At 43.6% G+C, this 27344-nt stretch overlaps 1 protein-coding gene across 10 annotated transcripts; it reads right to left on the bottom strand.

Annotated features, from left to right (window-relative positions):
• Positions 1 to 392: 392 nt before the first annotated feature.
• Positions 393 to 27185, bottom strand: UBN1 (ubinuclein 1). 10 transcript variants are annotated; one of them, XR_014895884.1, is made up of 18 exons: positions 26676 to 27184; positions 25136 to 25222; positions 24054 to 24149; positions 23634 to 23768; positions 22842 to 22945; positions 20554 to 20992; positions 16912 to 16982; positions 15444 to 15573; positions 15102 to 15220; positions 14421 to 14549; positions 13299 to 13442; positions 10188 to 10238; positions 8969 to 9011; positions 7393 to 8622; positions 5768 to 6020; positions 5364 to 5453; positions 4724 to 4899; positions 2729 to 2800 (listed from the first exon to the last, which is right to left on the bottom strand). XR_014895884.1 is itself a non-coding variant. In XM_085305304.1 (17 exons), exons 1-17 carry the CDS (start codon positions 26916 to 26918, stop codon positions 2748 to 2750), a joined length of 3417 nt encoding a protein of 1138 aa, XP_085161430.1. In that variant the 5' UTR covers positions 26919 to 27184; the 3' UTR covers positions 393 to 2747. The 10 variants fall into 10 exon arrangements, 7 of the variants coding, with proteins under 7 accessions (XP_085161430.1, XP_085161434.1, XP_085161433.1 ...); XR_014895883.1 differs by having other exon boundaries at positions 2781 to 2800; positions 4647 to 4899; XR_014895882.1 differs by lacking the exon at positions 2729 to 2800 and adding an exon at positions 3858 to 4259 and having other exon boundaries at positions 4647 to 4899.
• Positions 27186 to 27344: the final 159 nt, after the last annotated feature.

The following is a 27344-nucleotide window of genomic DNA, read 5'->3' as shown; positions in this document are numbered from 1 at the left end:
AAACTCCACTGTCAACAAAAGCACCAATAAGCATTCACTGCATATCCATCTTGGTTTTAGAGATCAACAAAATAATTTTTACCTTTGTGAATGAAAGGAATACACAGAAATCAGCACTGTTGGTCCCAGTTCTGAACTCCAGATGTTTTTTCCCAGCAGATAAAACTTCAAAAGTCCACAGGAGCACATCCATTGAATAAGAATATGCAATTTTACAACCACAAAGTCTAGAAACAGAGCTATAATTTACTTACCATTTAGCAGACTTTAGTTAAAAYGCTAATTAATTCATTAATCACTGAAGTAACAGCTGATCAAGAAATGATCATCCAAGCTACAGCTACTCTTGAAAACCAAATTGTGAAACTAGAGGTAAGGAGATGGAAAAAGCATTTTGGAAACTTTGAAACAATTTATTCAGTTGTTCTGTACAAGATTAACAGTTCTCATACCACCCCCACCATCTTCAGCAAGACAGTCCCAACACACGCACACACACACACAAATGTAATAGTAGTAAACTGCAGCTCTTACGCTCGAAAGGAACGGCCATACAACGTGCGTGCCGTGGGAGCCTCGCCTCGCCTCCCCACGCTGTCACGGGAGTGCTGCGGGCGGCCTTGTCRAGGCAGAGCTGCCGGACTCCCGGCTCCCCGTCAGCTGCCAGGGCTTTGCGTGGTTCTGCCTTGCTGCGACTCTGCTCAATACCATTCACTCATTCATTATAGCATGTAAAGAAAAAAAATAGCCCACAGAATTTCCACCAAATAAACATTTCCCTGAGGCAAGAGGCTTTGCTAAATTCCTAGAATGAGGGCATTCTGCTCTGGCCGTGCACGTGTGTGCTTCCCAGCAGAAGCATTCAAGTGAAAGCAAAGAGAGGGAGTAGAACCAGTACCTCAGGCCGCTCGCTGAGAGTCCCCATCCTGCCAGGTGTTTAAACACTCTTTCAGCTACCATTGAAAGTTGAAGGTGCACAGTACCTCTCAGGATTAGGCCTTCAACGGGAACCATGCGACATCCACTGCTCAGAGTCCGTCAGTAACCGCTGTGCTAAGTTTTGCTAACACAAGTTCTGTCTTTGGCTCTTTTGCTACAACCTAGGTATTTTTGTAAACAAATTTTTAWTTTCTGAGCTGCATTTGCTTAAAAATACAGACAATGTAGTGATCYTGGGAAATCATTTATCAGCTCAGTCTGAAAACAGTTTATCTTGGATCTTACCAAAAAATGGGGAAAACTAAAACAAATATTTGCTAGTATGCTCAGTGTCAGCATCCTTCCCCAAAGCTCAAGAAGGAAGGCTGCAAGCGTTTGCTGGGAATACCAGTGAAGTCTATGTGGGTCAGTGCTGCTGCTGCATAATTCAGATGTGGCTATGGGGCCTGAGAGAAGAGAGACTGGGAGAGTGGAAAAATCAAAACCCGTAAGCTCAGATGGAACCATAGTCTGCCCTTAGCTATGCACAGATCGAAAGGGTATGCTCAAGGATCAGTATTTAGGTCTAACAGTTAAAAAAATTAAAAATGAGATCCCCCAGTTCCAGATGGTCCCCATTCCTGCAGCTGTGACAAGCACATGATTCTAGTGCAGAAATCATCCAGGAGAGCATTATTATTTTCCRGAATTCTTTTGAGTATTAGTGACCCTGGTTAACCTAGATCATTCCCTCTGCCCACCAAAGAGATCATGACTGAAGACCCTAGGAAAGAATGGCTTTAGGGGAAGGCTTGCACAAACTCAGATAAGAACTGGTGCTCTTGCTGGATTTGGTACTGTATTCACAGTCACCAAGACACCATTAAAGTCCAGACAGTGCAGCTTTTTTTTGATGTGCAACCATAAAAAGCTCTATTAAATAAAACAGAATACATCTTAAATACAGAATGATTAAAAAAGGGTTGAGGAGCACACAAAATAGGGCTGAAATGTGTATCATTAGTCCATTCTTGCTCCACCATAAAAGGCACTGGAATTATGTCTTCCTATACATGTGACATGCTGAGAAGTGTCTCATTCGATCCAATGCATTCAATGGTAATGAGGATAAAATTGAGCAGAAAAAAATGCATCCCTTTGGAGGAAAAAAAATCCAAAGAACAAAAGAAGTAGAATTCTCGATGTTCATGAGTGCATCTAGAAATGTCTCTCTAAAGAGTCTTCCTTCTCCTCCAGAGGGGAACGTCAGGTGGTTTGTTAGATTCACCACACAGGAAAAGTTAAGTCCTCCAATTGAGTGTAGCACAGTTTTATAGTACAATTGAAAAGTTAGTCAAATATCTTCAGAAAGCACTGGCAGTGCTAGAATTATCCAAGTAAATCCAAAGCAGAAAGAAGCACCTTTCACACGCTCCACTGGGAGACCAAGGAGGTAACTAGACTTGGAGGTACTTGGCAGATGTAGACATAGGTGGGTGGGAATCCACCAGCACCAGATTTTCTGCAAGAAAGCCAAGCCACCAGAGTCTCCTTGTAAGTTCTAGCGTTTGCCAGTGCTAGGGAATGCGTGAAGGGCAGCAGCAATAAAACAGTGCTACAGATGCTTCTCCCATTAGGGCATAGCTCAAGGTGACCCTCTGTATAAGGCCTTGCTCCAAAAGCCTCTGAGCAAATGCACCAATGAGCTCCTCTTTGCAGTTCAGTCTCTCCAGTTGTCGTGAGAAAAAGACATAGCCGGTATTCAATYGTCATGACCTGTTCCTCTTGGTTTTATCCTATGTGTGCTCTAGCTCCCCTCCTTGCAGATGTCACAATTTCCGCTGCTGTACATTGGACCCTTTGCCATGAAGCTGAGAAGCATCTGAAAGAGATGAAAACCAAGTGGGAAGGGGTTTTGGCATCAGCTATGTGGAGCTGCGTGCAGCTGGGGTAGCCAAATCCCTCTGCACAGAAAAACCTACTTTCCTCTTCAGCCAATGAGGGGTAAGAGGAAGCACTTCAGAGACATCTAGTAATCGGAAGCAGCCCTTCCTCTGCACCTGGATAAAAACCATGGGAAGGCCTGATGGACGCCAGCGATCGCTCAGCAAAAGCACCAAGCAGAGATTTGGATTGTTGGGAGGCTAGCTAGCCTAGCAACTTATGCTACCCTGTACCCCCATCTAGGAAACTAGAAATACATGGTATTTGTTGCCTAGCATTTAAAGGCAGGCTCAAATAAAATTGTTAGTGGACCTTTGCCATTGCAGTGAAAGCTTTGGGTGTTCACTGATAGCAACAGGATTCACAGGAGCGTAACCACCAAAATAAAGGAAGGGAATAGATGTGGAGAGAAAAGAAAAATGCAGTGAAGAAAAAAAAGAAGTGAGAAAGTTTAAGGAAGCACAAGTTATCAGAAGCAACTAAACTAGCATCAGACTATCATGAACAAAGCACTAAGCAGGGTAGCAACAGCTTCTTCTCCAAGGCCAGGACAGTTTACCTCATGCAAGAGCTCAGTCCCAACATGGACCCTCTCTAAAGCAAGCAGAACCATTGCTAGAGCACCAGCACACATGCACCTCCAGCAGCAAATGCAGCAGTAATAACACACAAGCAACCACTGGATGTTCTTTGCTCAAATGTTTTTTGATGAATGCTGGTATAAGCACTTCTGCTTAAGACATTAAACATTTCCTTGCACCTGTAGAGACCTCTGAACACACTGGAGTCTACTCAGTTTTCAGACAGAACAATACAGCTGTGGCCATTTATTTATACATCTAGCCACAGTTTATTCCACAGAAAGAAATTAATATATTTTAAGCCCATGATGGTCACTTAAGTATCTACTTTGGCATAGCACAATTGATAACATTCTCAGAAATGATAGCACTGAGCTCAACCTCCAATCTTTATAGAAAAAGGCCAAGTAAGGAAGAATCCAGTGTGCCCTTGTAGAAGCTGTTTCAGTGGTCAGTTATTTCTAGTTGCACTTCATCCGCCCTCAGCTTCTGGCACTACATCCTGTCTAAAAGCAGCAGTCCATCAAAAAAAAATCTTCTTCTAAAAGCCACAGTGAAGTCACCACTCTAGATTCCCTCCAACAATGAGGCAGAGAACTCCTCAGTGTCACAAAATACATTTCACAACTCTTGACCAACTAAAAATCAAACGTTTGCTCTTCAGTAATTGTAARTTTACAAATCCAACTTAAAGCAGAAGGCCTTCTACTCTTCCCTGTAGATCAAGGAAAGGTCTTTCACTTCAGTGATTGCTGCCAGTAGCTTCTTCTTCTGCTCCATCACATTGAAGAGATGTAACAACATGCCTCAGGTAAACTTCAGCAAAAAAAGCAAAGAAGATCAATTCTTTGAATTTTCACCAGCACACAGCACACCCTTCTTACTTCAGCAAACAAGCACTGTTCTCAACAGTCAAGGGCATTTTACCCCATGACTACTCTGGGAAGCTAGATTAACTCCAGCAGCTTGTCTGCACATCTACTAATAGCCTCAGTGCCATAAAATTAAGCTAGCACATCTACTCCCAAATCAGACACATGTTACCCAGTAAGAGAATCACTATAGGAGCAGGTGCTAGGAGAGTAGCACTGAACTGCACTGAAGAGACAAGGGAGACTTGATGAAGAAAGCAGAAACAGCTGCAGCAACTACCCTGGGGTAAGCAACTGCCAGAAACAGGTGAGCCCAATCCTGCACCCTCACATTTTGATTTCCTGAATGCTGCACAGACCCCCTCACTTTTCTTTCTCCATAGCGCTACCATGTTTCTACACACTCACGGCCCACCAAACCACAGCAGGCAGGACTCCATTTATGAGCAGAGAGGGTGTTCTTCAGAAATCTCTCGTCTTGCACATTAGGTCTGCAGGCATCAAACTGAGGCAGGAACAGGCTTAACTGCAAAACCATCACACTGTCAACATCAAGTACAGCAGTTTCCATTCACACTACAAACCTGTTGTGAGGGAAATGCAGGCAATTAGCTCAGTGCACAGATGCAAGACATTCTGCTCCAACACATTTTATGTAGGTCACCAGTGACAAATCTCTAAAAGCCAGAACATTCAACCCTAGGCAGTCCTAGCAGACTGTACATAAACACGCACATCTTTAACCCTAGAATATTCTTTAGTACAACACAAACAGCAAAGCTGAGTACCTCCAGGAACCAATACTTGCTATAAGCACTGACAGCTCATCATTCCACAGCTGAACAAGTTTGCACTGGCTAACTAAACAGTAAAGGCTGCAAAGGGCTAAACCTAGCTTTGTATCTTGAAGAGGCTACAGTTTTTAGCAAGGACTGCACCAGTCCGACAATGTGGCAAACAACTTTGCTTTCACCCCTAGAAAAAGCATCTGCCAAGGTACAGGATGACTCATGATGCAGAAGACAAACAAGACTGTCTGACAAGTTACCTGGCAAACTTTGCGGTAAATGAGTGGACAGGGCAGAATGTGGGAGTGGCGCTGCATGGTGGGGGCTGGAGTGCAAGCCAGCTAGAAGACCTAGAGAGAAAAACAAAGAAAGGAGAGGGAAAAAAAGAACAAATACACATTGAAGACAGGAACAAGCAGAGGAGCTGCAGCAGTTAGAGCTTATAGCTTAGCCTCCAGCTATTGGGACTTCTAGGATAGCTATAAGGATGTGCCCAAGGTTCTCCAAATGCAATTGCTAGAGATATAAATACACAAACTACAGCATGAAGCAACAGCAAGAGAGATGAGTTTGCCTGCAACGGGTCAACACAGCAGAGCAATGGTGTTCTTGTTATTTGACAGCACAGGCACAAGTAACATGCACATGCATGACTGGCACTCACTGTGGCCAAGGCCATGGTGGAAAGTTCCTGGGGCGGGTCCCGTAACTATTGCATCCTTTGATACTCCTGCTTTCGGGGAGGAGTCTGAACTGAAGGAGATGACATGAAGAGGGAAGGAATGAATAGGAGAGATAATACCTAAAGGGGTGGAGCTCAGAGCAGCTGGCAGCTTTGGATTGCTGGACTTGTAGGATGGAGACAGTACACTTAAGGAGGAAGAACTTGTTAGCAGCACAGCTCCACTAGTTCCTTTCTGAAAGGCAACAGAAAAGGTCAGTCAGGGGTGGAAAAGCCATGGCATTTCATCATTCATACTTAACAAGGAACTGAAAAACATGAAGAGTTCAAGACTTCTGCCATGCAAGAAGCACCCTCCCAGCCAGGGCCCAAGAGCTGCCAGCTGCTGGCCATCAGGAGAAGCCCAGGACAGTGACCATCCAGCCACTGGATGCTACATTCTTCTAAATTTGAATGTACTGTATCTGATCCCATCAATCCCTTACTTTAGAACTTTGCCTGCGATAGACAGAGGAAAAGCCTAAGCATGCGCTATGATTTCCAGGAAAGAAGAATCTTTCTAACTTCCAGCAGCATATCATTGCTGACAACTCAAGGCATCAAGGCTTGTTATACTCCTCTACCCAAGAATGTTATTTTCTTAGAGATCTGCTCCACTGCTGAATGCTTTTCAGCTATCTCAGTAACATATAGGGTCCAGAGGCTGAGCAAGATACAGTTTTCAGGACCATTTAAATATATGTATTTAATTGCCCAGTGATCCTCTCTGAGATCTTTCTGAGTGCCACAAAAGAAGGCAAGTATGAGCAGCTGCCAAGTAATTAATATGAAAGCGTTGGGAATAATTTCTTGTTATGGATGAAAAATAAAGCTCCTGTATCATTAGATACCAGGACTGAAAAATACAAGTCTATATAAGTAACYCAGGAGTCCTTCACAAGATATTAAATCCCATCGAATTTTCAGATCCTGAATCTTGCAGTGTGGCACTGAGGTCAATTCTAAACATCACTCCACTCAGTTATAGGAGTGATTGAGGAGCAACAGGAAGTGACAAAGAATAACCACCCAAGACAGCTGGGCAGGCATTTTGAGTTTACAGCACAGTATCACGGGTTATTTATTCAGTTGATCAGTAGTAAAAAAAAGTGTCACTAATACTAAAATAATTTAGGAAAATTTAAACAAGGCCAAGTTTTCAGACCCAATTAAAAACAAATTGGTAATTACAATTTCAATTTATGCAGTGATTTCAATTTTCATGCCAACTTGTCTCATTGCACTTCCTCTAGACTTAAACGAGAGCACTATTGTCCCCACAACTCACAAAGTCAGGCCAAGACAACTATGTAGACTACCCAGAAATTGCACTATTTTGCTTATTTGATACACTAAACTGAAAATGAAAGCTTGAGTTCTGGAGTGCCAACCCATGGCAACCACATCTTTATAGCCTATGCAGGCAGGATTCAGATAGTCATTCAAGAATTTCATGAACTTCTTTTGAAGTTACAACTTTACGGCATGTCTTAACAAGTTAGGAGACTGCCTGAAACAGTGCCATCTGTTCTCCCAGCATTAGGTTAAGCCAGCATACTCCTGCTTACCGGCACAGAGGTAGAAGATGCAGCGCTGCTAACAACAGCTGGCTTTAGGGAGGAAGTCAGTAATTTGGCCACCCCTTGAGTACCCCCACTAGAATCTCCGTTTGAACCACCAGGTGGTGCTACCAGAGTCAGCTTCTGGGAAACGGGTGTTTTCTTCACTGAGGAGCTTGGGGATGAGCGGCTGGATGTCTGGCCTGAGGAAGGAGTCTGCACACCAGGCAGCAAGCTACCAGAGGAGCAGCCTTGGTTTGCAGAAGCTCCAGATGAGGAGCTGCTGGAAGAGGCCCCATGCTTGGAGAGGGAGCCAGAAACAAAGGGAGATTTGTAAGATTGTCCTGAAGAGCTAGAGCCACTTGAGTGCTTTCCTGTGTAGCTGAGAGATGATGAGGATGAGCCTGGGCTCTTGTGGGAGCTGGTGGAAGTTGGGGTGCTGCTTGGTGAAGCAGAGGAATGGAAGCTCTGAGCTTTGGTTGATGACTTGACCTGCTGGAGAAGTGCACGCTGGGGCACTGGGGAAGATGACTTGGGGTTTTGCAGTTTGACAAATGGAGCTGGGGATGTGAAAGTTTTCTGTGGCTGGCTGCTTGAGTGAAAGACCTTCACCTGAGTGCCTGGCACTGGGGTGGAGGTCTGAGGCCCGTGGCTAGGTCGGAGCAAGCTGTGGTGTTTCTGTTTAGATTGGTGTGCATCAGGAAGGATTTTGCTCGGGGAGGCTTGGCAGGATAGCTCTTTGTAATTTGAGCTCTCTGTCTTTTTGTCTTGAGAGGACTGACCCAATGCCAGTGCCTGCTCAGCCAGGAAATTTAGAGGAGACTGGAGGGAACCAGCAGGAGGTGGTGTAGGGGAAGGGTTGGATTTTGGAAGTGTCTTCTTCTCCTCTGAGGATGCAAGAATTGGCATCTTCTCTGATGGAGCTTTTGGAGGTCCAGGAAGAGTAAAGTCAGGGCTCCCTCCTGCTCTGCTGTTCAGCACAGCCAGCTCTTTAGAGACTGCTTCAAGTGAAGAGGTGGGATTATGAATTAAGTCCTCATCCAAAGAGTCATCCATGAAGGTAGCAGAAGTGCCAGTGCTGCTGGCTGCTTGGGCTGACCCAAGGGTCAAGAGTTCTCTGGTCTGGGTGCTGTTTCCCAGAGCTCCTCCCTGGGGCTCTGATGACAGAGCCAAGGAGCTGCTTGAGTGCATCAAAGGAACAGAAACTGGGATCTTTTTATCTGGTTTACAGGAAGATTCCTGGAACAAAACCACAACAAAAGGCAGAGTTAGAACAGAGGCAGAGTTTCTTGCTGAAAAGCGAATGAAAGGTTCCTAATGTGGGGAGGAGAGGCACAGAGAGTATGATCTGTGCTTGATTGTCCCTCCATCCCTCCCAGCTGGTACTGCACTACAGCCAATGTCATCGATTTTAGCTGCTGCTCTAGTAGCTCTCAAGCCCTGTACAGACTATCATGACCATTTCAGGGAACAATATCCTTGTATCTAATGTATAGGGGGCTCAAATGTAGAGCCCCTCTAAGAAGGCAGTTTCTTGACTTTTAGGATATGTCAATCATGAGAATAAGAAAATAAAAGAACTCACCTTCACTTTCACCTTAGTGGGGACTATAACTTTCTTCTTTGCCCTGTTTGAAAGGAGACAAAAGAAACACAGGCTCACTGAATGCCCTCAGGGAAGCACCCAATTAAGGAGCACACTTGGGTGCTGTTAATGATGATCCACTGAGTCTTTTGCAACGAACCAAGGGAACAGAGGCAGCATCTCAGGTTGCTAGAATTCAAAACTGTATGACATTTGTTGCTGCTCTAGGAAGCCCCAACTCCCACACAGGGGAATGAATTAGGGAGCGGAGCAGTCTTTGAAATGGTAGCAGAGCAGTGAAAACACTCAACAGACACATCCTGCACCAGCTGCAGGGCTAGGCGCTACTACAGGAACCCAGGGTTGACCTGACTATAGCGATACCCAGACAGAAACTAATACAAAGACTATAATGGAGAAAAGCTCTAAATTTATTTTAGGTTCCAAGAAGAAGCCAAGGATCCAAAAGCATCTGCCAAATTCACAGAAAATAGATCACTTTATGTCTGGTCAGATGCAATCTTTGGTTCAAGACATCCCTGAGCTGCTGGAATTGTATGGCTGAGGGAAGGTGGCTCTATGCTCTACTTCGTATGCTCTTGCACTTCCCCTCATCGAACCAGTGCCAAGAACAGTACCCTCTCTCAAACAGCCTAAGTCTGTATAACTGTCTACTATAGACTGCCAGCAAGATCCACAAGACTTTTTGGCATTAAAGCACCTGCCTGGCTGGATTCTGGTGGCTCTCCTGATTTGCCACCCACAAGCCTGTTTTACCCCCCTTCACTAGCTTCAGCTCATCACACCCCTCCTTTAACCAGGCAACAAAAAAGAGGGAATCCAGAATTCAGTAAGAACTGACTGAACAGGTAGCAGTAATCACAGTGCTGGCATCACACTCCATTTTACCTTGATTTGCCTCCCAGGGACTAGAACAGAGGCCTGACTCCAGTCTGGTGAACAATGCCAGGAGGCAACTTTGCTTCAGAGTTCTTACTTTATTCTTATCTCTGAGTCTACTGCAAGGCACCTCAGTAAGACTGTTGCTGGGAGACAACACACACGAAAAAACTACTCTCCCTAGACCTCCCCAAGTAACACAGCGCCAAACTACCTGATGGGAGCCAAGCAAGCTCAGGTGCTCCTGCATGATCCACCCAGACCCCAGGGAATGGAGTTCACCAGTTATCACTCCAAAGGAATGCTGCGCGATACTCACAGGACTGATGTGAGGTGTCCGTGTACACGCCTGCTCTCCTTAAACAGTGTCCTAAGAAGGGAAGAGAGCAATGAGAAGTGATATCCAGCAAGACCCAGTAGAGCAGCTGGGATCACTGGAGAAAGAGCTGCACAGTACAGCAGGGGACTTAGTGAAATTAAAACCACAGAGAGAGGAAACAAATATCCATCCCTTTTCCAGGAAAATCCTCTTAATTCCCCCATTCAATTCCCTCTCTGGGGAGCTATGCTTGGAGGCGCTGGAGAGGCCATTAAGGCAGTTGCTGGACAATAACTAAGGAAAAAGCTCTGCCAGCTTAAAAAGCTGATGGCCAACTGGAGAGGCAGTACAATCATCCTAGATGGGTGTTACTGCTGCCACAGCAAGGCTGGCAGATCATCCAAAAGCTCTTCACCAAGTTCAAGGGAGAAAAGTTACCTTCCTCTGCCTCAAATACGGCATTAGAGTAACATGGATGAGAAGCCTTCAGGCTTTGCATGTCTYTGTTGCCTTTGTGTCCTCTGCAAACAGCTGAGGTGACTTCTTAAATCAGCACAACCATTTCTRTAGCAATTGTCTAACTGCAACCAATAGAGCTTCATCCAAAATCCTGGGCTACTGAGACTACATAAACCAGCATCTCACACAAACACTATTTCAGCCAGAAGAGCTGCCACCCATCAGCTGTTCTTAGATGTTAGGGAGAAAAGCTCATAAATACACCAYCAATACTGGCACATTGAATATGCTTTCCTTCTGTTACTACCATACTGAATTTTTGAGACACAGACTTTTGTTGTCATCCTTTTTCTTTTAATAAGCCAGCTTATTTTAACCATATATTCTGTTAATTGCCTTTTAGTGCTAACCAAGAAAACAATCATGGCAGGGCACCTCTGAACACACACACACACACACACACACACACACACAAAGTTGCCAGTCTGTCAATCTTCAAGCTCCTCTTAAAGATGAACTTCTATGCTCTTGTTGACAGTGAATCATCTGATCTGTCCATAAAATTGTTTCTAATTTTCCTAGTGTTTCCAATCCCTCCCCTTCCCTTCTGTGTGGCTGTCAGCCTATTCTCTGTCTTTAGACCACAAAGTCCCAGGAAGAGAAACCATTGTCCTTTAGCCATTGGAAAGCAAACAGAAAAACTAATTTTCTTCGGTTATTCTCTAGTTAACTTTGCTGTAAGGCTCTTCTACATTCAGTGAGATTCTTAGGGGAACATCTTAATGTTTAAGAACAGTTTCACCTACAAATAGGGGGAACAGATTTTCACTTTTCTGTTATTCAAGGAAAGAGTTTTTAAAAAWTAGCCAGCGGGGACCCCCAAGCTGGTATTATCATCATTAACTAAGAAGGAATCTGCACCGATTTCCTAATTCCATCATTCACCTCACATACTGAGCAGCTCACTACAACCATGCACATTATTATATTTCATGTGCACATACAACTGCAATAAATGGTCATGCATTTTTCCAAATGGATCTGTATTTTCCTGCTCACGCTTATTGACTTTACAAACTGGAGCCTACTTCTTCCTTCATCCCCCATGAATCCCAAACACCAAATTCAGCAAAGAAAAGTGTTGTCCAGCTCATTAAATGCAAAGAGACACAGATTCCAGCAGTAGGACTACACAGGTGTCCTTTCTTTAAAACTATCGAGCAAAACAAAGCAGGCCAGAAGCTGATGACAGTCCTAGCAGAGTTACTCTGCAGTTTGCATGACTCTCTGCAATTGCCAGCTCAATGGCATGGAGCATGGAGGGCATGAAAGAGYAGTGAATACACAGGATGTCATAAAGAAAACCAGGCCTAATTCCTRCTTACTCTGTTGACTCTCTTCAACCTGATTTGTTTAAGTCCCTAGGTCCCTAAAACTTTCTGCGTTGCTTTCTTTCAGGAATACTATAAAAACAGGAAATATAGGGAATACTATACTATTTTGAGAATACTAGGAAAGACTTTGTAAGTGTCTAAAAAGAGCCTTTGTGACAAGGTTTCCAGAAACCACAGGCCTGTCAGCCTCACTGCAATCCAAGTTCTAACTTGGAACCCACTTCCAGTGGCATCTACCAAAGGTCAATACTGAGGCAAGACCACTTAGCATCTTCATTAACAACCTGGATGACAGCATGGACTGCACTCTCACCAAGTTTGTGGGTGACATGAAAACATGAAAACAAGAGTATACCCTAGAGGGTAGGGCTGCCATTCACAGGGACCTTTGCAGGCTAGAGGAATGGGCTAACAAAATCCTTGTGAAGTTCAAAAAAGACAAACACGAAGTCCTGCAGCTGGGATGGACTAATCCCATGCAACAGCACAGGCTGGCACTAAGTAGCTAGGGAGTCCCAGTGGGCAAGTTGAACATGAGCTGCCTTTAAAAGGGTGTACTGCTGAAAGCAAATCATACTACTAGGAGGCATTAGCAAGAGTGTAGCCAGCAGGTCAAATACTTATGCCCCTCTGTTCAGCACTCGCGAGGTCACATGTGRAAACAGCATCCAGTTCCAGGGCCCCCACAGTATAAGAGAAATATTGACAAACTGGAGACAGTCCATAGGAGGGCCACTAAGATGGCTAGGGAGCAAGGACACATGACATATGTGGAGAGGCTATGGGAACTGGGTTTGTTCAGCCTGGAAAATGAGAAGGCCAAGAAAGGATCTAAAGGCAGTCTTCCACTATCTGAAGGGAGAGGGGGCAGGGGGGGAGAAAGTGAGTGAGTGGGGTGTGAGTGTGTGTGTGTGTGTGTGAGTGAGAGAGAGAGAGAGATAAAGAAGATGGAACCAGATTTTTCTCAGAGGTGCTCAGTAAAAGGCAAGAGGGAACACTCACAAGTTGCAGCAAGAGAAATTCTCATCGGAAATAAGGAAAAAGATCTTATGAAGAGTGATTAAGTACTAGAACAGGGGCACAGAGATGCTGTGGGAACCTCCATTCTTGGGAGATTTTCAAAACTCAACTGGACAAGGCTCTGGGCAACCTGATCTAACTTTAAAGTTAGCCATACTTTGAATAGGGGGTAGAACTAATGACCTTCTGAGATCCTCATGATAAGGAATCCCTGCAGTAYAATATGATTCTTGCTCACCTGGCCTGCATCCAGCCTTTTGGCCAGAGGGGCTTCACCTCTGCATCTAGGAAGGTCTTCACATAATCCTCCAGAGACTGAGCCTTATTCTTTTCAAGCTCATAGCCATCCAATTTAATCTTCACCAAGTGGCAAAGCAGCTCCCTGAAGAACAGGAAGATTTCAAATATAGTTACTCAGATCAGCTTTCCCCAGATGAAGGTCATTCTGTTTATGCAGGGCTGGATGAATATGCTAAGACATGCCTGGCTCTGCATGATTATTCTGGATCAGACCATAACGAGCCAAGCCCAGGATTCCAAGTCCAGTCATTCCAAACACTTTTCTAATAAAATCAACCCTACACTGACTTCATAAGAAAGAGGACAGGAAAGGTACATTCCTGAGTGTTTGTCTACACATGCACATACATAGATGCACTAGAGGAAAAAAGCCTTATTACCCCTTCCCGTACCAATATCCTGAAACAACAGAGGTGGCAAACCAGTGCCAGAATTACAAGCCTCATTAAAAATCACAGAACGGAACCTCTCCGCAACAATTTGTGCTGAGAGGCAGTGAGATCTTGCAGGAAGTAAAGCTTTCTTTATTCTAAATGAATCGGCGATCCATGTAGCAGCACCCCACTCTGTTACAGATTAAGATGAAAAAGACAGCATGATTTATTCTCATTTTATCCTTTCTCACTCTCCCCTTCACCCAGCCTTCTGTTCTTTGTCAGCTACCTGGGTGTCAGGGGCAACAGYTCCCACTACCTTTAACTGTTTCCATAATCAGAAATCTGGTCCTATTAAAATTCTAGTCTGTAGGATCTCAGAATTCAGATGAGTTCCTTCTTTTCCCAAAGAAGAGTCACTGCCTTTTGGCTTCTGCATACTGAGGGTTCTTACCACATATCTCAGAGCTGGCCAATGCCTGAAACCAGGTTAATTTTGGAATGAATTTAAGGTTCAGATTTAATAAATGCAGTAGTGCCTTCCACATACACAAACCTTCAAGTTGCCTGTTAGGACAAATGATGAGTCCTGCTCTGAAAACAAGATACAAACATTTGAATGCTTTGCATCCAGCTGCCTGGAATAAGACAAGTCATAGTCCACTTAAAATCTAAATTGCGCAAACCTGATTTCATCGTTCCACTGAAATTTCTTTCGAGGTCCCATGACGCGCTTGCCTCCCTTCTCTTCGTCGTCCTCATCATCAGAGCAAACTCGATCTCGCTGCTCTTTGTCCTTTTCCTCCTCCAGCATCCTAAAAAGGAGATGGAAATAATGTGGAAATCATTGTCCTGGAAAGGTGCAATGATCACTTAGCTAGGTTTGAAGTCAAGATAAAATATCTCTGAATAAGACTGTTCAGAGGTCTCAATAATTGAAGATAATGCATGGTTTGGAAGAAGGGCCTGAATTTCTTGCTCTAGCTTGCAAGCTGATCTAAGTGTTCGACATTAAGGAATTTCTTTCCCCTAGTACTGGCTACCGTTATGTATCTGACAATGTACAGGAGAGACCACAGGACTGATCCAGCCTGACTGATCTTAGACTGCCATGTTCCTAATTACAGTTTGGGCAGGAAAAAAAAAAACCCTACAGCCATGTTCTTGTCCCATCAGTGCTGCAGTAGCTGGCACCACTACAGACAGTGCAAAGAACACATACAGCTTAATTAGGTTAATTAATGCCTGTTATCAATTTTCAAATACAAGAGAGAAATAGGAAGAAAACTACATGAGAGCAGCCCACAGTTCACACAGAACCTGCTGAGAAGAGCTATAGATGCAAAATGAGCAAATGATGAGCTTACTTGGCAAATTTGGCCTGAGTATGGGCTTGGCATTCCTCCTGGTACTTAGCCATCTGCTCTGGCATGGCCCTACCAATGGCATCTTTTAGCTTCTGTAGAGGCTCCTTCAATCGGCCACCCTAAAGTGCATCACAGAAAGAACAAGGTCCTACACCGCACGTTGCAGCCAAGAGACCTCAAATCTGGCAGGTCAGAGACTTTGTCAGTTCTGAATCCACAGTGCTGGGGTGGCTGGCTCATTGCTCAGTGGAGGACAACAGTGCATAATGTAGAAAATAATTGTGCTCTGGAGATCAGAGGTAAGAGCAAACAAGATGGGGCTGTGCTGACAAATTTACTCACCTGTTCATAGAGATAAAGCTTACGGGCACGTTTGATCAGAGTGTCCTTACTGCAAGGAAAGAAGGCAGCCAGGTGGGCATACACCCCTGAGCGGATCTGGCTGTTCAGCTCTCGGGTCTGCAGCTCTATGCTGAAGAACAGGACAGACAGAACATGTACCAGGGATCTGACACAGATTCTCTAAGTGATATAAATGCAATTCTGACACCTGGGGAGTTGGATGCAGGGAGAAGAGGGAGAAAGCACAAGTGAAATTACACAAAGGTTCATTAGATTTCAGAATCAATGGACTCAGGCCATTTCTCCCAATCTGTGCCTTTCATTCTAGTGCAGAGTATCTTGAAAAGCACCAAAAGTATTTCAGGAGTTTCCATTTATTCTGCATTTCTTCCTGGCAGCTGAGGCGCAGGAATGTCAGGCAATGACATGACAGAAGTATACGCTACTTATGTCAGATGCTACTGCAGTCTAATTCAGGATAACATAGAATAAAATGTTAGCTCTTGTGCCTGAACTTACTTGCCCGTGTAGATTACAGTAGATTGTAGATCCTAGTAGATTAGGTTAGTGTGTGCCAAACCTGTCTACACAGTTATATATGACTTAAGAGACTAGCTTTTTAAAACCACATCTTGGTGGCAATATACTTGTAAACATCCCTAACTGATTTTACAGCAGATTCATATAGATCCATTTAAATCACTTCTGAAAGTGGTTAGCTTTTAAAAAAATATTGTGACTAGACTGTTTGTGCAGTCAGTGCTGGAATGTTAAAAAGTAATAATCAACACTTGAAAGGAGTGGGAAACAGACTCCCAAATTTCCCTTCAACAATTCCCGAGTGCCTTAATAAACCTTAATAAAACTAAATCTTCTGTGTAAGTATTACTCTAAGATGATCACAAAGCTGCACTTGAAAAAGAATGAAGCCATTATCAACAGCTGCATGAAGCAACACTGGCATTCTGTAGATGGGGGACTCAAAAATACAGAGCAATAATGGAGTTCCTCCAGTTTACACAGAAAACCAGTGGCAGATTGGGAACTGAACTCAGCAGCCTTATCCCTGTGACAAAATATTCCATGTAGCACATAACTTCAATWGCAGGGAACATGCCTGACATCTCTAAGAGGAAGAGATTTACTGTTCTTGTATGAAGCTACAGCCACAGGTCAAACGACCAAATTTAAGTACACAATATCATCTTGAAAGCAGGAGGCCTCAACACATCCCCTCCAACCTTATCCTAACTCAATTATATATCTCATTTCAACATAAAATCATTTCTAGGAGACATTCATGTTATCCTAGGCATTTCTATGTGGAGGATCTGCATGAGCAGATCCACACAACTCCTGCTAAACCTGCTGCTGAAAAAAATGAAATGAAAAAAATAATTAAAAAAAATGCTCTGGATATTCTTTTTCCCCCACATTAGTTCCAATCCTCTTCCCTGGTGGCACTTACTCCAGTATGATGTTGTTGATATCCTGAGTGAAGAATCTCTGTTTTCCTTCTCCTTCTGCAGCTCTGGCAGCCTGGAAAATAACGTAAGTCATTCATTCACTTACAGGTACAGACAAGCACAAGTAACCAAGTGTTTTTCAAACCACTTCAGAAAGACTGTAAAACAAAGCACAGTTTCACCCCACCTAGTTCTGCACCTGCTACCCCACATGCTGCAAGTGGGCTAAATGCTGCAGTCCCCTGACTGAATTCAGAGCTCACCACCTGTTCCAAAAGGTGGACAGGACTGTCCAAATCATCATCTGGAAATTCAAAGTCCAAACTGTCAACTAGCTGGAGAAGGGTTGAGCTTAGCTCACTGATGCTAACCACTTCTTCAACAACTGAAGACTGGGACACTAGCTTGAGCCCTGTGTGATATATGMCCCAGGATGAATTTAGCAGCTTCTCACTTGGAGGGTTTGCTATGCTTGATTGCRATGAATGACAAATGAACTCCATGGTGCTCTGCAACCTTTGCAATCAGACTCCATCCTATTCTGTTCCTGCCACTCTTTTTAAAGGCAGTGCACCTATTTAAATGAGAAAGGCTTTCGCACAACAGGAATCAGAGGATTTTTTCAATAAGTAACTGAAGGGCATACTGAAGCCCTAAATAAGTAGGGCACCATGTTCCTGCTGTCACTCAAACAGAGGCACTGGATGCTGCACACCTGGAAGAGGAGGAAAGACAAAGGGAAGCAAAGGAGGTCAGATTTATGTTGCTATGTTCAGCCAGAAGCATCACACCCATTGGAAGATWCTTTGAGAATGAAAAATGCATCAATGCTCAAAAGTCTCCAATTTAGTCCACATTAACCATGTCAAATACCATCACGCCGAAAGGTTTCCAATTATTTTCCTGCTTTAATGCTTCTCTCTTCTTCTAGGCTAATGAAGCACCACCAAGCCTGGAACTGGAGCCACTCTCTTGGCAGCAGATGCAAACCTATCTCCTTTTGCTCCACCCAACACTATCACCAGACTTACAGGAAGATATCTGGAATTCCCCACTGTACAGAAAGTGTCAAGAGGAGAAGGAGCAAAGTCATCTTCTAAATCAAGGGACTGGCAGAAAAAGGCCAAAATGTGAATTGCAAACTGCAACCCTACCTTACCTATGCCCTTTCCTCTTACAGCTCCCTCACTTCAAGTCCAACAGGGCCATTTGAACTGGTAAGACCATGACCTGTCCACAAACCCCTCAGATTCTGGATTCTGCTGTCCAGATATACTCCATTTCCTGGGGCAAAGGAGATTTTTTTTTTTTTGAAATTGTCTTGCTTGGCGTAATTCCTACAGGAAGATGGGATGGTTCTAGGACATGGATTTGGTTTCACACTAGAGCTGTTAGATTCAGTAATGTGAGCATAGAGCTTGCCCCTGGAACAGGAACGATCATCCTAGTCATGCTTAATGAAGGCCAGGGATACTCATCACCAGGCTTTCTAGATAATTCCAAACACTAAGCTAAGAAACCAACAGAATGAATAGTAGCCATAGAGGCTATGTTATTTCCTATCAATACCATGGAAACTAAAAAATCCTGTTCAGGAAACTCCCTAAACTATGACTGCAATACAGAGAGCTCTGCCCAAAAAAAAACATACCCTTGAAAAATATGTCCAGTGGGAAAAATAATTCCAAAAGCTTAATGAGAAAGCAGAAGACTGCCAAGGAGCTTTTATAGTGTCTGCTGAGTGGCACAAAACTGATGCAAGCAAAACTGGGATTAGCCACAAGGCACCACATCAAGTTATTAAGTCCTTGCATGGGAAAGGAGACCAGGGCATGATTTTGAAATCTCTGAATTTAAGGTTTCAAGGTTCAGGCTGGTAAGAGATGAATTTATGCCTGGAAGGTATACATTCCTGAAGTGATCTCTGTTGGCTACAGGTCATACACAGCTGGTGCTATCAAAAGAGAAGACTCAATATGAAAGAAAATCTTCAACACAACAGTTATTTTAGGAAGGAGAGTTTTAAAATCAAATCAGTTCAAGTGCAAGAGAAAATGTCTCAGGCTCCATTTAATCCATGGGATTCTCCTACCTGCTGGGATGGAAGAGACCTGGTTTTCAGACAGAAGTACAGCACCTTTCCATTCCCACCTGCAGTGGAGTTCATGTCCCCAAATCCTGACTGACCCAGGGGGTTCAGTTTGTTGAATCTTGCTTTTCCTACTTGATTTCTTATCCTAATGTAGACTGTCCAGCAACAAGAAAGAGCAGCAGGAAAATCTGAGCAGGAAAATCTGGTGGTAATCTGCTATTACACTATCTTGCAGCAGTATAATGATTAACATGGTATCAAGGGAGCCTCTGCAATATTCAGCTTTAACTCAGATATAGTTCAGAGGCAGTTTTTTCAGTGTTATCCATTAACAGTATGAACAGCAATCTTTCTATCAGACACATTTAGCTGTGGCAATACTTCAATTCCTGCTTCTCTTCCATCTGCTCATGATCACTATACACATTTCAGATTTCTCAACAGGATACAGTTATCTTTAATAGAAGCTTATCTTTAGTAACAGGAGTTATTAAGTAACAGATGCTTAAGTAACAAGTGCTCTAAGATGACCTTCTGCCCCAGAAGGCAGAATACACCCCAGTGCAGAGGTATAAGAGCACTATTTAGGGCTTAAAAATCAATGTTTAAGTGCAACACTAGTAGCAGGACTAATACATCTCAGCACTTGTTGGCAGGATGATGTTGATAGCTCTTACATCAGAGAAACCCTGTAGTAAATCTGAAAGTGTACTTCTTTGACATACCAGGAGATGGCTCCTTGACCAGCACCTAACTCCCACTTCACAACACTAGTTCTTAAACTGGGCCACAGCCTTTTGGAGAAGATGGGCAAGCCCCACAGAAGTCCAGTTGCAGGAGTGGCTAGAGGAACGTGTCGGATCACTCCTCTAGAAATTAACATATCCCACTCCCTAAGCAGTACCACAACAAATGGGAAAGGAAGTCAAATTGCCAGCGACGTAGCTCCACATGGGTGCTGCCAAATTGTACCCATACCTTGCTGAAGGTYTCCACATGTGCCTGAAAGAGGAAACAGTTCTAACAAAATCTCAAATCTAATCTATAGGGCTCTTCACACCTTCTCATGCTGTGGTGCACAGGTGCACCTATTCATTTTTCATACAGAATTCTATGTTCTACTTCATAGATGTTTTCCTGGTCACTATAGCACATCAAAGCTATTACGGTGGAACTTGGCCCCCAGCCTCTCCAGTACATATTTTAAGTCCATTCATGACTTATTTCCAATGACTTCAGAAATAACCTATTGCATTAGGTCCATACTTTGCCAAGAGACTTAAAGAAACCCTACTAACAGTTGAACTCATGAGTGTTATGTTCATCAGATAACAAGGCCAAGGACCAGCACTTTGCCACTGTGACATCGGAGTACTCAAAAAAGTGACTTGGCCATAACAGAAAACAGGGTGATATAAAACTGTGATCTCACTTGGTGCTGGGAAACTCCCCCACTGCACTACATACTGTCTCAAGCCACCCATGAACCCAGCAAAGCTTCTCCTGCTCTGGTAACCACACAGTCTTGCTGCCTCTCAACTATCTGCCATACCTGAGTCAGTTCTTTGATGCGTTTCTCCAAAGAGGCTGGCAGTCCTTCTGGAAGGGATGGTGGCTGCTTGAAATCCTGTTCTAAGCCCACCCCAAGAGGATCACTCCCATCCTCCACATCATGAAAGGGACTCCCCTCCGGGGATTCACTGAGCAGCCTCTCCAAGTCTAGATCAGTTAATGAGTCCATAGCAGTAGCTGCTTGAAGCAGGTCATTATCACTGGCCTGACCGAAGAGTGAGAGCAATGGGTCAGACATCGTCTCCACCTCCTTTGGGGCCGGAGGTTCTGCTGGTGAAGGAGTCACCACGTTCGGCTCTTCATCTCTTTTCTTCTGAGCTTCCTTCTCCTTCTGAAACTTCTTCAGCATCTCCTTGACACTAAGAGCTCCTGAGTATTTCTTCTTCTTCTTCTCCTTACTCGCATTTAATGCTGTAAAGCTGTAAATAAAGAATGGAGGAGGAAAGAAAAATAAGAACGAAATAAAACAAGATCAAGGAGGGATGGATACCTTCATCCCAGTTCACTTCAGCTATATGCACCAATCCTCTGGAAAGCGTTAACCCCTTAACCCATTATACCAGGAAAAATAGCTTACTGCCTCTCAAGGCCATAGCTAAGAGTTAAGGATAAGACTGAAAGCCTGAAACTTCAGCTAAAGTACACATGCCCCACATGACACAGAGCATTTACATTCATTTAGTAATGTCTCTCCCCCCGCTTKCTTTCTTTCTTTCTTTCTTTTTTTTTTTTAAGCAATTTATCTATCAGGTATTCTTCCATCCAGTCTTAATCATACGTAAGAATTTTAGTTCCTTGCCTGTAATCTATCAGGCTTTAAAAATGCATTTGTCTCATAACTCTTAGCCAGGTTTAATAACTATTGCCTGTGAAACAGCAGTCAGCAAATGGAAATAATTAGGATGTTTAACCTAACTGCCCTCAAATCCATATTACTGTACCAGAGGAAACATTACCAGTCTGYCAGAAATGAGCAAGACTTGAGGATACATATGAAACTGCTGTTCTGCATGCTCCTGCCTCTGAGATCAACTTCACAACTGTTTTGAGGCCATGGATTCCATTTTAAGGTATATAGCATTGCTTCCCTCTAAACAGCAATTCTCTCTCCATCCGTGACCCTCTATCCCAGGGACCATAAGGTAAAGCTCTTCTCAGCTGTGCAGTTTTCAAATGAGGGGAAGAGGAAAGATTCCTGTAAGAGGTTCATCATCTGTAGCACTGTTCACACCAGGGACAGGACTGCTTCAGTACAGAACTTACTTTGGTGTATAAATCCTCTCTCACTCCAGAGAGGTAATGTACCTTAAAACTTCTCCATCAAGTTATGCTCTTATTTAATCATTCACATTATTGCAGAAAGGAAGAACTGGAAATGCACAAACAATTAATGCACAGTGACTGAAACAAGAGAGAGTTAGTGTGACAGCAGCTGATCATACTTGATGCTTCTTGCCTCTATTAGAGCCAGCACAGTATATTCYCTTATTCACTACTGAGGAATCACACACTGGTTCTACCACGTCAGACATGCGGGTTTCGTGCTGCCAGAAAACTGAGCCATGCAAGAAAAAAAAATCCAAAAGAATAATTACAGGAAGGAGGAGACACACAGGAGAAAAATGCAGCAAGAAAGACAAATGCAGCAGATACAGAAATCAAAACAAAACAAGTACGGACCAATGGAAAAAATGAGAAGACTACTGGAGACAAGAATAACCACTCACGTTTATGGCACAAAAGGAGAGAAATTCCAAAAGTTGAGCACTCATCCAAGAACCATTTGGGGCAAGAGCACAACTATTGGTGAGGGGTGGCAGCAACACATAACTTTCCTTTCCGCTCTGGATGCCCATGGCCTTCAAAACGCTTTCTCCCTGCTAGCCAGACACTTACAACTCWGTGTTCATGCCCTTCCTTCCTGCCTTTCCCCCTTCAACTTCCTCCCAGCATTCACTCTCTCTCTCTCTCAACAGTGTCCTACATCTGTTCCCACTCTTACTGTTTAAACAGGACTCCAAGAAATAAAAGCATTTCAGGCACCTGCATCCCTCTCTTCTCCAACACTCTTGCTGGGGAGCTATGATTTTTTCCAGACCATGAGCCTTTTTTTTTTTCTTGAAGCTCTGAGTGTTTATCTGTTGGTGTTTACGCAGCATGCATCAAAGCAAACTTTCACTCCAAAGTGAACTATTGCGGTATAACAAATGCCACCAGTAGCCTTGAAGCAAGGTGACAGGCAGCAAGCCTCCCCCTACTCCTCCTTACCCAGCTTTGGGGAACTTGGACTTTTTTGATTTCTTTTCCTTCTCATAAGAATCATCTTTCTTCTTCTTCTTCATTTTTTCACCGCCATCTTTCAACTTCCGCTTCTGGACAGAATTAAAACCAAGTCAGAATCACAGTGTCCCCTGATCCTAGAATTGGAGCAGCACCCCCAGAGCCACTTTGGGCCCTTCACTAATAATCTGAGATCAGCTCATTAACCCTAATTACATATAAATATCACTATATATCTGGCACATCTGGTCTTCAACATTTCACCAGTGCACCTAGCTTTTACACTAAAGAAGATCCTATCAGCGAAGATGAAGGAACACTAAGTGCTCTTACTGTCTACCCTTTCAATCATGTCACTTTAGCTTTATGAAAATGTGGCTTTCTCCAAAGACTTATTACCACAAAACAGAGGTGCTAGCTTACCAACAGTCTTCTCTATCCAGCGCACCTCAGATGAGAAACAGAAAAACCCTCTAATATTTCTTGGCAYCCCAATAATGCAAAACAACTCTTCAGGGTGACAAAGGGCTGCCCTTATTTCTACACTAGGAACCAGGGAACACCACCAGTTGTCTCATATGTGCCAGACAAGCTTAATTTCACTATCAAATACAGGGATAGAATGGGTTTTGAAGAACTCATTTACAAGACTCTACATCCCCCCTCTTTATTCCATCCACACCGATTCACAAATCCTTCTCATATTTCAATATTCTTTTCATGCAGCAAACCCACCAAGCTCTAACACAGGGAATACTCCTAGAAAGCTGGCCTGCTGACCTTGGGAGTTTTCTTCTTTTTCTCTTTAATGTAGTCATCTTCATCATCAGATGCTTGCCGAAACTGCAGTGTTCCTGAGTTGATGTAAAACCCTCCATACTTCGTAGTTAGAGAAGCTGGAACAAGCTCATCATACTGGTAATAAAAAAGAACGATCTATTGAAATTGTGTGTTTTGTTATTTTATTCTGTGTTTGAGCTACTTGGAGAAGGGAATGGGACTTGCGCCTCCCAAGAACAGATTAGGCTGTGGATATATCTGCTAACTAGCATTCTTCTGCTATACAGTTGCCCCAGGACTTCTCATTACCCAGCTCTGGTACGTTCCTTGCATGTAGTGAGTTAACGTTCTCCCCAGGCGCCAGCTCAGTCCCCCCAGGCACCTGAGTTTAACCACCCTTGCACCTGCCCAAGTACTCACTGCTTCAGAATTATCAATGAAGGAGTCAGATTCGTCGTATCCATACCCCATATCAATCAAGTCCTGCATACGGTCCTTTCTACGTCTCTTGCCACCCTAAGCAATAAAAGATTGATGATTGCTCATCTTTCATCTCTAATTATCACAGGAATAGCCCTGATACAGGACACATTCTCTCCAGTATAGGCAAGAAAATGAGTTCTTTCTCCAAGCTGCAGTAGAACTAAATAACTGATTTCATACTGTAATCTAGGATACAATAAATCCTGTTTTAGGCCCTGTCATATGGAACAAAAATGGTGCAGACATATGAAACAAAATGTTGACCTAATAGAAAATCTTTTTGACAGGTTAACTTTATGCCAGCAAACTTTATGCTGGATCAGGTCTGCATCCCTTAAAACCTTCTGCCAGGGCAGAGATGGATTGCCCTTCCATAACTGCCAGAAAGGTAGTACAAACTTTGTATTGTATCAAACATACACACAGTGCATTAAGATGCCCAATTCAGCAAATCTGTGTTGCAAGATAATGCAGCAATTCATAGATCCAAAAATACCAGTTGTAGAAAACAAAACATAGTTTTGTTGCCATCTATAGAAGTAAAATAAGAGGAAGAGCAGCAAGGAAATAGGTAAGAAATTGGATAAGCTTCTCTCACACTACCAGGCTTAGCACCATCTTAAGGGTAGTAGTTACCAGAGCACCATACTTAGGCACTTAAGAGACTATACTGTGCCACAACTGCAAGAGCCAGAAATTTATTTTTCCTTAAAAGATTAAATTTCATATATTCAATTTATTACGTTAATGCATTTTGCTACCATAAATGAGATTGAAATTCACTTTAATCAGATTGTCATCTGATTTAAGAATGTATCTGGACTATTTTAGTATACCACAGCCCTGAGATGAAAGAAAAGTACACAGAAAACAGCACCTTCCAGCCAAGATAAAAGATTGCACAAGAATAGGAACATAAGAGCTAATGACCTTTAATTTCTATTCAAGTACTACTGTTTGAGAGCTAAGCATCATTATTCATTCTAAGGAACAGCAAAATRTAAAAAAGAAAAACATACATATTTTTCTTCAAACTTCCTAGCAAGAGCCTCAACTTCTTGCCTTTCATTTTCTTCATCGTTGAAGGGATCAGCAGGATCCTTCCTCTGTAGAAACAAATAAAGACAAAACCATCAGAACCAGCTCTGTCACAGTGCCACAGAAACCTATACCACGTGCATTAAATCCATGGCTAGAACACCCAGGCAGAACCTCAGACAATCAGCCTTGAGTATGGTATTCTGAGAGTGGTGTTATTCTCAAAACAAGTCACCCAGAAACAAGCATACAAAAAGGTTGAAAAAAAAAGAGGTGAAGRAGACTGATGAGAGATTAAGCTTCTTAGAGACAGAGAAAAACACAAAATTGTAATGAGTGGTATATTCTCTCAACTCCAGTCATGCTCTCACAGAAAAGAACAAGACGACGGTGAGACAGTACCCTGTTATCAGGCTCCAGGTACTGCTTAAGTCCTTCCTCTTTTAATAACTGCTGTCCAAGAGCTGATGAACAAATCTGGGGCACAACCTTCTCCTCCCCCAGCAGCTCTTCACTTCACATGAATGCTCTTTGGCAGACAGAAGTCAAGAGAACTTGTTTTTACCCTGTTCTTTACTGCATATCATTTCTGCAACAACTCGTAGGTGCTCTCGTGACACTCACACAAACATTTATTGTTTTGCTATAGTCTCTAGGTTTTGAAGCCGCTCTCTCAGCTAGTTCTGCACCTATCTCTGCTTCTCCTGACTTAGTCAAAGGAGCATCATGGGATTGTCAACTGACTGTAAAACAGTTCTGAAGAGCAGGAAAAATGACTAGAATCCCACTGACCTTCTCAAGCATCATTACCCTGATGTCACAAGCAGCAGCGGCAACGGTGCTGCACCAGGAAAACAGAGCTCCTCGACATCACAGTGTGAAAAATACTGATCTTTTCTAAGTACTTTTTTATCAGGAAGAAAAAAAAAGAAACACTGAATACAAAATTTAGGCACTATATTAATTGGCATCCCACTGTATTTTGAAATATTTCTTTCATCAGGCAAGTAGAATTGTCAGACAACATCTGAAAGCATACTAAGCCTCAAGCAGGAACAGATGTCAAGCCCTAAGGTGGAAATCTTCRTGTGCAGTAGAGGGGCATCCTCAAAAAGATATATGTACCCACTGTTCGGAAGACATTGCTGCTTGCTAGCAAACCAGATACAAAGAAACACTTTAGATCCAGCAATTTCAAATTGTATCAGCATTTCTTGACAATGTGTCAAACTCTGCCAAGAGCATATCACCTAATTGATGTGAAACTCCAGGGAAGACAAAGCAACAAGACACTGTGGCCTGGCAGCAAGAACACATATCCAGCCATCAGATACCTTGGATTTTAATCTCAGCTCTCCTACCAGTTTGATGTTTGACTGCTGACTAATCATTTCACCTCTCAGTGCCTAGCAGGTAACACACAACCAACTCTCGTAACTATTAAAAAAGTAATACTGCAGAAGTCCTCGAAAATTTCAGACAAACCAGATGCTTCACCACAGGCCAAAAGAGGATGCTTACCTTGTCTCCTGAAGAACTACTTTTTGCTTTGACTCGACTACTCTTCAGAAGGTCTGGGTAGAAAAATTCTGGACAGCGTTTGTGATCCGGCTCGAAGAGAGTTAGCGTGATTCGAACTGCTGCTGCTGCAGCCGGTTCAGAGTCCTGCAGATGCTCTGCATCCTCTTTGCGAGGCTTTTTCAAGAAACTGGAGCTTAGYGGGCCGTGGAGAGTGGTGAACTGAACCCTGTGGGGTTCCGTCATGGCGACGGCCGAGTCTTACCAGTTCTCATGCCATAGTCCCCACCGCATCAGAAAAGTTCTGCCCAAACCGCATACATGCCCACAAGAGGATTTCACTGCCCAGTTAAGGATACAGGAGGGCGCTGGAAGCAGATCGAGCTATTTGAAGTTTTCTTAGAAAATGACAGGGGCTTGTGCCGTTAGCGCTTGCTGCAATCATTAAAGAAGGACAAAAAGAAAAGAAGAAAGTCAGTGCCCAGACCAGAGCTGCTTCCGGGGCTGGCCGTCCCGGGCTTTTGTACCGCGGTCCAGCCGCAAGATTCTCCCCTAGCACCACGCAAGGCCCTTCCCAAAGGCTGGGGGAGGCACGGCGGGCCGGGAAACCGCACGACCCCCACAAAGCGGGCGGGACAGGGCCGCGCCGGGCCCCCCCGGGCTGCCCCAGGG

This window comes from Rhea americana, unplaced genomic scaffold (genome assembly GCF_003343005.1).
Source record: "Rhea americana isolate MKP2758 unplaced genomic scaffold, rheAme1 scaffold_219, whole genome shotgun sequence".
In the NCBI taxonomy this organism is placed as follows: Eukaryota; Metazoa; Chordata; class Aves; order Rheiformes; family Rheidae; genus Rhea; species Rhea americana.
Note: the sequence above shows the minus strand (reverse complement) of the source record. Positions and strands in the feature narration are given on the sequence as shown.